General features: G+C 41.9%; 1 protein-coding gene across 1 annotated transcript; it reads right to left on the bottom strand.

Annotated features, from left to right (window-relative positions):
* Positions 1–1,350: 1,350 nt before the first annotated feature.
* Positions 1,351–4,426, bottom strand: LOC120057261 (zinc finger protein 316-like). Its single transcript, XM_039005811.1, has 2 exons — positions 3,246–4,426; positions 1,351–3,085 (listed from the first exon to the last, which is right to left on the bottom strand). Exons 1-2 carry the CDS (start codon positions 3,958–3,960, stop codon positions 2,112–2,114), a joined length of 1,689 nt encoding a protein of 562 aa, XP_038861739.1. The 5' UTR covers positions 3,961–4,426; the 3' UTR covers positions 1,351–2,111.
* Positions 4,427–10,635: the final 6,209 nt, after the last annotated feature.

Consider the following 10,635-nt stretch of genomic DNA (forward strand, 5'->3'; position numbering starts at 1 on the left):
CCACTATGCATGCTGGATGTAACTCCAGCATTTTAAAGAATATTTTCAATATTATCAACGGTAATGTACATTTTCCATAATTGCAGATGGACCAAGTCTGGTTCACAAGGATCATACACTGGGAAAGAGATTGACAGCTTTAAAAGGCAGAAACTAGAAGTGTGCTCTGATCAGACAGACACCCCTTCAGATAAAGATGGTTCCCCTTTTCTATCTGAATGGGCCAATCAATACCAGAAAGAATTGGGAACAATTGCAAGTGATTACATATTTACATTACATAGTGGCATTAATAGTTAAAGGAACATTCAGCAATATGACATGACTATAATCAGCAACTTCTGACAAAGAGAGTAGGACACAGCTATCACGTTGCATGAAAGAGGAGGGATTTCCCAACTGGTACATATATGCAGTTGTTTATCAGTATGTGTGGGGTAGGTGCTAGTAAGGCCTTCCACTCTCTCTGAAGTTGCAGTTGTTTATGGTAACGTCACAATGATGAATCTCAGTTTAACGTCACCATGGCGGTGGCACTAATAGTAGTTAACTGTTCATTTGGACATGTTTTTTATTTATTTAACCTTTATTTAACTAGGCAAGTCAGTTAAGAACAAATGCTTATTTACAATGACGGCTTACCGGGGAACAGCGGGCAGAACGACAGATTTTTACTTTGTCAGCTCGGGGATTCGATCCAGCAACCTTTCGGTTACTGGCCCAACGCTCTAACCACTAGGCCACCTGCATACAACTCCATTCCGTCTCAAAATACATACGACGAGCCCCTTAAAGGATTTGTATTTCCAGCAGCCACATGGCTGTTATACACTAAAGCTGTGTTCGAATACCAATACTAACATACTGTACACTACAAGTTCATTTTAGTATACTGTAACCGAACGGTATCCATTCAGTTGAGCGTACTAGTGCTTCTCCTGTCTACCAGACGTTGCTGCTTGCTAGCATAACAAATTGCTAACTTGACATCTTAAGACTTCCTTAACAATGTCCATTGAGAACGCACAATTACTACCACTTAGCTATGCTATGAATGACATGAATAATCAAGTCAATAAACGTTGGGTAGTTAGTTAGATAACATACAGTTAATATACTGGCAAGTTCTATGTATTATTACCAACTAACTTTAGTTAGGTAGCTAACATAGTGGAACATTCAAGCAACTGCTGTAATGCTATGCGGTTTGTAAGGCTAGCGTAGCTAACAAATTGTCAGCCAATATAACATGAAACGTAACTTATTTGAAAAGTCATTACCATATTACATTGGTCAACATTTTCTTAACATTTTTCATAATTAGTTAAAGCAATGAATTTGTATCCGCTCTCGTTGGACTTGGCTGCATATTTTCCGCCATTTTCTTCAAATCTGGGGCGGCAGGTAGCCTAGTGGTTAGAGCGTTGGACTAGTAACCAAAAGGTTGAAAGATCGAAGCACCTGAAGAAAGCAATTAACACACGGTTCCTAGGCCGTCATTGAAAATAAGAATTTGTTCTTAACTGAATTGCATAGTTAAATAAAGGTGAAAATGTTGTGAAGCCACACCCATTTTCTAAAAAATTGCATTGTGGGCCCTATAAGCATGGAAATAGTGTCCACAGCTTGTATACCTCATATTTTGGCAAATGTAGTACGACATTCGGGAACTTTAGGTATACTAATTATATCCATACTATGAACAATAAGCATAATACATACTCAATTTATGTCACAAATAGTATGTTTAGCATGAGTATTCGAACACAGTTTAGGTAGGTTGTTGGGAGTTGTATAGGAAGGTCATTAGCAACGAGAGAAAGGGGGACATGATACATAGGTACATTTCATATTGTATAAAATACTTTCACATTTCTAAGATTATAAAGCACTAAAAGGATAGATGTGTCAGAGGGTCAGACAGGCAAATGAAGTGTCTCTGAAAATAATAGGCTACCCTGGTCACTGGACAACACTAAGGATGTAGATAGACAGCCTGTTTCTCAGGAAAGGAATGGAGGCTTTCTCACACAGTACAGTAATGGAATAGGAAGACTCTTTCAATGTCATGTTCTAATGCTGTAGGCAGTAGACAGAAGGATGAGCCCATCCTACACACAGTCCACATCATCCCCTTCGGCTCCCCACTCATCAAACCTCATCTGAGGGGAGGGGGCAGCAGGGTGGAGGCTGTTGATGTTGTCCAGGGCTTCTGGGTCCGGGTCGTCTCCCACGCCTGCCTCCATGTGGCCAGACTCTTCACGGTGAGTGCGGACATGCTTGCGCAACGCCGCTGGCTCCTTGAAGGTGCGGTTGCAGAAAGGGCAGCTGCAGGGTTTCTCTCCGGTGTGGATGCGCTGGTGGTGCTTCAGGTGTTGCAGTCGGCTCAGACGCTTGCCACAGATGGCACACACGTAGGGCTTGTCACCAGTGTGGGTGCGCTGGTGCTTGCGCAGGCCGTCTAGGTGGCGGAAGATTTTAGGGCAATCAGAGCAGGAGTAGGGCTTCTCGCCGGTATGAATCCGAAGGTGGGTTTTCAGGGCCCCGGACTCCCGGAAGCGGCGGCCACACACCCCACATGGGTAGGGCTTCTCTCCCGTGTGGATGCGGATGTGCTTCTTCAGGCTGGAGATGAGGCGGAAGGTCTTCCCACACTCTAGACAGTGGTGGGGGCGATCTGCGTCTGGGTCTCCTGGAGAGGTGGATGGTCCTGCTGTCCCTCCTGCCCTACCTGGGGACATGCTGTCACTTCCTACTGCTCCAGGGGACCTCAACACCGCTTTCTGTCCTGCCAGTCCCCCCTGAGCCGGACCAAAGGTAGCAGCACGTGGCCGCATGGGTTTTGGTTGGCGGAGAGAGTAGCTGCTGGAGCGTGATGACCCCTCCTGCTCCACCACATGGATGTATCCCAGATCATCCACATTCGGGGCAGTCTGGTCACCACCACCAGCACCCCCGGCGCTCCTCAGCCCTGCCCCTCTACTGCAGGTCTGCCCTGGACCTGAACTTGGACCAGGCCCTTGCTCTTCTTTGATCTCAAACCTTGGTCCTACTGCTTGGGTCCCCTGCTGCTGCCGCCTCTCATCTGTTTAGTACAAAATAACAGAAAGGGATGTCAGAAGCACATAGACACTGCATGTTTCCATTCATTCCAAATGAGCTACAACAAATTGGTAATGATATTCTCCCTCTTTATATTAACATATAAACATTTGAATGCCTTATGACAAATAGGAATAATTTACCTGGCCGGCTGGGGTCAGAGCAGATGTTAGGTGTGTTGGCAGCATAGGAGTCCATAGAATGGTTGGTCACAGAGCCGTCTGATTGGATTGAGAGCTGACACATTTTATAGTCATCCCTGGAGTCATAAGCATGCAGAGACTCACTGAGAGAGCCACCCATCTCTAGGTCAACCCCGGAAACACACCGGCCGTCCGCACCGTTCACATTACGATTGCTCTGGCGGTCCCTGTCCATAGCTGTGTTCATAGAGCCAATAGATGTGAGAGACGGGGCGAAAACCGACTGACCCATGGTCTGTGCACCAGGGAAGGGAATTTGCAACTGGTCGATTAACTTTTGGGCGCTGCTAAGACATTCCTGTAACGTCCTCAATTCCACTTTGAGTCTTTCGTTCTCCTGCTCCTTGTTAACCAGCTCTTGTTGGGTCTCGTTGAGTACAAGTACTACCTCGCCCAAGAGGGTATCCACAGCAGCGGTTAACGTGGTTTGAATGGTCGGGGCTAGACGTGTCTTCAGTGAGGATACAGTCATGTTGCCCTGGCATGCTTGGTGCCCATACTCAGCCTTCCCTACTTTACGATCATAACAAGGAGTAGTCCCAGATCTGTTTGGGGCGTTGATTATACTTTGTTTACGATTAGGACCACCGGTTGTGCTATTGACACTCAACGGAGAATCCACGCCGCTATTACAATTTCCTCGCCTGGATGCCATAGCTAGGTAGTTACTACGGTGACCAGCTAGCGCCGCCTGAGAATAACGCAACTTCAGTAGCTAACAAATTCTTTGAACTAGCTATTAGTTAGTCAAACGTGAAAGAGAAGTAGCGAGCCTTTAGCAATCCTACTTACTTGTTACTATAATAGTGATAACAATGCGTCAACTTAGTTATTGACAAGTTAGCTAGCTAGCTCACTGACGTTAGTTAAGGCGGAAAAAATTAACTAACGTTAGCTGGCTAGCCACGTTAGCAGGCAAACTAACGTCAATTGTATCCGTAATGCTAGCTAGAAAGCAAAATATACTGACAGTGATGAATAAAAATGTTCTGGAAAATTCAGCAACATAAGTTTGTTATTACTATAACGTTATATTAAAAGCGTGTCTGAAGTAAACTTGCACTGTTATATAAAAGATAGTTATCCTCGTCGCAATGCCTAGAGCGGCTCGACGTCCATCTTCTAGGTAGTGTAGGGGCGTTTCACCGTCGCACATGAATGACGTACCACTGTTCTGGGGTGTAGTCATTATGCCGATTCTGTTGCAAAACGTTTCGTCTGTTGCAAAACGTTTTGAACAGAAACCGTTTACTCCAAACGGAAAACGCAAACGAGAGTTTCTATTAGACAAATATAAGGTAGGTCCCATAGAAATAAGAATACTATAAATACGAATATTCATATTTCTATAGTAGGTCCCTCCCCGTTTCGTCCCGTTTGGTTATTAAACGGTAAATCGTTTCCGTAATGAATACACCCCTGCATTTCTTGCTGATATGAAAGTCAGTTCCAAATGTTTCGAACATTGTATCGCACCCAAGGCGTATTTTCGTTTAGACGGAGCACTTGTCGGGGAGCAGGCATCAGACAGCTTCGTGAATAGACGTTATAATATGTATTTTTATGAAGCCTTTATTTCAGCAGGGAGTCATGCTGAGACCACGGTCTCTTTCGCAGATGAGACCTGCATGAACACATCAATAAACAACAATTACACTATTTATTATTTTTAACCTTTATTTAACAATGCAGTTAAGAACAAATTATTATTTTACAATGACGGCCTACCCCGTCCAAACCCTAACCCAGACATTGCTGGGCCAATTGTGCACCGTCCTATTGGACTCGCCAATCACAGCCAGTTGTGATACAGCCTGGAATCGAACCAGGTTCTGTAGTGACACCTCTAGCACTGAGATGCAGTGCCTTAGACTGCTACGCCACTCAGGAGCCCATACTATACATAGGCTATCTATACTGAGCAAAAATATAAACGCAACATGTAAAGTGTTGAACCCATGTTTCATGAGCTGAAATATAAGATCACAGAAATGTTCCATATGCACAAAAAGCTTGTCCCTGTTAGTGAGAATTTCTCCTTTGCCAAGATAATCCATCCACCTGACAGGTGTGGCATATCAAGAAGCTAATTAAACAGCATGATCATTACACAGGTGCACCTTGTGATGGGGACAATAAAAGGCCACTCTAAAATGTGTAGTTTTGTCACACAACCAAATGCCACAAATGTCTCAAGTTTTGAGGGAGTGTGCAATTGCCATGCTGACTGCAGGAATGTCCACCAGAGCTGTTGCCAGAGCATTTCATTTTCATTTCTCTACCATAAGTCACCTCCAACTATAATATGTGAGCAGAGCTGGAGTGGAGTGTGCCCAATTTGACTGGAGCACAGAGTAAGATTCCCAAAGGCTGGAGCGTTGGCCTTCTCACCCGCTCCAATTATTAGCTCCAGTAGTGCTCACTTCACTAGCTCAGGGCATGCCTGGCCCAGCATGCATTTGTAGTCATCTTGTGTGCTGCTATAGCCCCTTGCTTTAGCTACTGTCATGGAGTTCACCAAATATTTTCATAAAGAAACTGATAAAACACACAGGTGCAAAATCAAGGTGACTTACAAAGATGAGGACCAAGAGCAAGAGAGGCAGTGTGGTGATGTAGTGTCCACAACTAAAGAATCATTGTGGAATCTGAAAAGACATATCCCAAAAGCATGACGGTGTACTTACTATGTGCACATCCTAAAAGAAAGGACTGAGGTGGGTAAATAACTAAGTGTGTCGTTGTAGCAAACTATTTATAAACTAAAAATCAGATCTCTTAAACATTTTGTTCATTTTTGTTCTATTATCTATACAATATGCAATAATTGATTTTGGCCCAATAAGCCTGTCATATTCCCATGTATGTTCAAGGAGCTTTCCGTTTTAAATTTGGGTTATTTTGCCTAAAAACCTTTAGGCCTACCTATAGAAAAGTAAAAAACAACTGCATCTCTGCCCAGCCTGGCAAGACAGGCCAAAAGGGTGTTACGCATCCCCAGTGGCTCTGCAAGTGAGAAGAGGATATTCTCCGCTGCTGGCCTGCTCTCCAGGCACCATCGCATGAGCCTGAAGCCACAGACTGGCCAAACTACTGTTTCTAAAAATTAATTCAAAGGCACTAATAAGACATTTTTTATTTAATTTGTATTTAATTCTAAGTAAGTCACAGCCTATATGCACAATTTCAAATAAAATAAAATGTATCTTTATTCAAATACTTTTCATTGAAATCCATATGGTTTGGTTTCAATACTTCAAAACCAAATGGTAGGTCCAGGTAGTCACTAAAATAGATGAGTGTTGGTTTAAATTGGGATTTTAATGAATGGAGCAAATTTGGATCAGCAGTTTTTTTTCCTGTGAGCCCAAGCGGTTTTAGCGGAGCTGTTGGAAAGGACATGGAGCACTCCATGAGCGAAGAGCTGGATTTCCTACCATGCAACTCCGCTCACATGCTCTGCCTCCAACATCATTTTAGAGATTTTGGCAGTACTTCCAAGTGGCCTCACAACCGCAGACCACGTGTAATGGGGCTGAGGAGTATTTATGTCTGTAATAACACCCTTTTGCGGTGAAAAACTCATTCTGATTGGCTGGGCCTGGCTCCCCAGGCCAATGCCCTCTCAGACTCACCCATAGCTGCGCCCCTGCCTAGTCATGTGAAATAAATAGATTAGGGCCTAATGAATTTATTTCTACTGACTGATTTGCTTATATGAATTGTAACTCAGTAAAATCGTAGAAATTGTTGCATGTTGCGTATTATTTGTATATTTGTATTTTTGTTCGGTGTATAATATACACATCAATTGCACAAAACACGAAAACCAAAACACAATCATAGGAAACAAACAAATCTTCAGTAAAAAAGGCCCTTCAACATCCACCTGCAGTGCCCTACAGGCACCAACTCCACCAGCATTAAAGCAGCAATTAGCATTAGAAACAATAAGAAAGTCCATCCCCGCCCCTGTTTCTGTAAAACGCTGAGGAATGTGGCTGGAGAAATGCAACCACTCTCAAATTCATAGACAGAGCTATGGATGCAAGGACTGACCATCCATGATATCAAAATTATAGTTTAAACCATGTTTTGAGGCAATATATTGTTTGTTTACATTTACTTTGTTGACAAGCATTGGAGAAAAAAATACTTTATATTTTGGGTTTTGATAGGGTACTACAGTTGAACTTAGCTCATTGGGGCATTTATAAGTTATATTCTTAAAGGATCAATGGGTAGGCCTATATATAATTAATTTATAAGTCCAAAAATGGATGTAGCAACTCCAGATTGCCCCTTTAAGGAGTTTTGGAGATTATTCCATGAGGCGCAAAACAACTAAAAGCAGATTTACCTAACTCAGTGAAAACACTGGTTGAATCATTGTTGTTTCCAAGTCCTTTCAATGAAATGACATTGAACCAACGTGGAATTGATGTTGAATTGTACACACTGTGTTGTGTCTTTTAAATCATTTTCAAACCAGCTACACATAGCCTGGTCCAGACCAATTAGTCAAAGCCTCTGAATAATTACTGAGTGATCCACAGTATCGAAGGCTTTAGACAGGTCAATAAAAATGTCCAGACAGTGTTTCTTCTTATCCAATCAATTAAGAACATAATTTCAAGACATGGAATATGAGGGTATACTGAGATATCGATGGGTTGGACAATACTTTTCTCATCAATCATTTTGAAAAAATGTATACTTAAAAACTGGAAATCAACCAATCCTCCATCGTTAACACAATGGAAAGGTCAAATGCTTTATTGTCTAAATGTTGAAAGTGCATGGGTGACTGAGAAACAAAATGGTGCAGTTTGAGGCCATGTGACGGAGAGTAATATGGGTGCTGGAGATGGGGGTGTGAGCAGGTGAGTCTGGACTGGGGTGATGTTGTGGATGTTTGTTTGTGTCTGTATGTTGTCATTTGTATGTGTATGTTTTGTATTGTAAAAAAAAAAATCATAAATAAAATCTTAAATTAAGAAAAAAGGATTGGGAAAATCAATGAAAACCAAAGAAGTAGCAGAGATGATGCTATGACCTGGTCTGAAACCTGACTAGTGTACATTTAGAATACGTTTCCTAGTTAAAAAGGATCTAAGTTGAGTATTTTAGGATTCTAGATTTTTTTATTTATTTAGGTCTCACGGCTCACCACCTTTGTGAAGAGTGAGTATATAGGCTACTTTCCAGACCCTGAGGATGGTACCAGAATCAATTGTAAGGTTAAACATATGTGTGAAAGATTCTGCGATCAGAGGAGCAGAAAGCTACAGTAAGAAAGGATCAAGCAACTCAGCCCCAGTGGATTTTTTTTTACATCAATCTTGCGCAAGGCGTCTAGAACATCACAAATATAAAGTTGTTGAAATGAAAATAAAGTTTCAATAGAAGTTGACAGAACTCCAATCGAGCTAACTAGAGGCTGGGAGAGGGGCAGTCAGTCGACCGGCTGACCAGGGTAAATTAAACTACCATTTCTTTCAAAAAGCCCGTTGAGATAAAATGCTGATTAAAAGCAACACTTACCTAATTTTTCTCAGTAATGATGCCAGAGTATGACACAACTTGCTTAGGCAGGGAAGGAGAGGAATTTCCACGCTTCAGTGCATTAACTTTTTTCAAAACTTTAGACTTATCACCAGCAGAGCCTGAGATAGAACTGAGAAAGTAGCTTGATGTAGCTTTCTTGATTGAAGTGCATCTATTTCTCAATTGCATTAAAAACTGCTAATCAGCTACAGGGTCCGTTTTTCCAGCCTTGACACAGGCCTGATTTCTCATCATAACAGGATCTCAAAGTTCACGAGAGAACAAAGGATTTGTTTAAAGGGAGGTGTTTGTCTGAGAGAGAGAAATAGATTAGACCAAATCTAGAGCTGATTCAGAGTCAGGCATTCAGCTGATGGAGGAAGGGTCAAAGTAATACATATCATGAAGAAAAGCTTGTAAGGGAAAAAAACAAAAAAGTTATACAAGGATCAATGCTAATCTGTTTGGTATCTCTAATACATTCAATAGGACAGTGATTACTTAGATCATTAGCAAAGACACCACTGGACAAGTACTTGTGGGGGCTATTTGTCAGAATTATGTCAGTCAGTGAGGAGTTTGCTGGATTTTTAACATTAATCAGTGTGGGTTTTGCAATCAGTTTTGTATTTGTATTTATTATGGATCCCCGTTACTCTTCCTGGGGTCCAGAAAAATTAAGGCAGCTTATCCAATTTTAAAACATTACAATACATTCACAGATTTCACAACACACTGTGTGCCCTCAGGCCCCTACACCACCACTACCACATATCTACAGTACTAAATCCATGTGTATGTATAGTGCGTATGTGTGTGTATGCATGTGTCTGTGCCAATGTTTGTGTTGCTTCACAGTCCCCGCTGTTCCATAAGATGTTTTTTTATTTGTTTTTTTTTATCCAAGTTTACTGCTTGTGTCAGTTACTTGATGTGGAATAGAGTTCCATGTAGTCATGGCTCTCTGTAGTACTGTGTGCCTCCAATAGTCTGTTCTGGACTTGGGGACTGTTGAGAGACCTCTTGTGGCATGTCTTGTGGGGTATGCATGGGTGTCCGAGCTGTGTGCCAGTAGTTGAGACAGACAGCTCGGTGCATTCAATATGTCAGTACCTCTCATAAATAAAAGTAGTGATGAAGTCAATCTCTCCACTTTCAGCCAGGAGAGACTGACATGCATATTATTAATATTATCTCTCTGTGTACATCCAAGGGCCAGTCTTGCTGCCCGGTTCTGAGCCAATTGCAATTTTCCTAAGTACTTTTTTGTGGCACCTGACCACACAACTGAACAGTAGTCAAGGTGTGACAAAACTAGGGCCTGTAGGACCTGCCTTGTTGATAGTGTTGTTAAGAAGGCAGAGCATCACTTTATTATAGACAGACTTCTCCTCATCTTAGCTACTACTGCATCAATATGTTTTGACCATGACAGTTTACAATCTAGGGTTACTCCAAGCAGTTTAGTCATCTCAATTTCCACATTATTTATTTATTATTATTTAAGATTTAGTTGAGGTTTAGGGTTTAGTGAGTGTTTTGTTCCAAATACAATTCTTTTAGTTTTAGAAATATTTAGGGCTAACTTATTCCTTGCCACCCACTCTGAAACTAACTGCAGCTCTTTGTTGAGTGTTGCAGTCATTTCAGTCACTGTAGTAGCTGACGTGTATAGTGTTGAGTCATCCGCATACATAGACACTCTGGCTTTACTCAAAGTCAGTGGCATGCACCCCACAATCATTTTATCATAAATTTCTCTCAGCCAATCATCAGTCATTTG

Source organism: Salvelinus namaycush, chromosome 12 (assembly GCF_016432855.1).
Source record: "Salvelinus namaycush isolate Seneca chromosome 12, SaNama_1.0, whole genome shotgun sequence".
NCBI lineage: Eukaryota > Metazoa > Chordata > Actinopteri > Salmoniformes > Salmonidae > Salvelinus > Salvelinus namaycush.

What these genes read in the sequence shown, in the direction of transcription:
- LOC120057261 (XM_039005811.1), bottom strand. Translation starts at nt 3,960, where the DNA reads ATGGCATCCAGGCGAGGAAATTGTAATAGCGGCGTGGATTCTCCGTTG. An exon ending in CTCTGACCCCAGCCGGCCAG is followed by an intron (nt 3,086 to 3,245) that starts GTAAATTATTCC and finishes TGTACTAAACAG; the next exon opens with ATGAGAGGCGGCAGCAGCAG.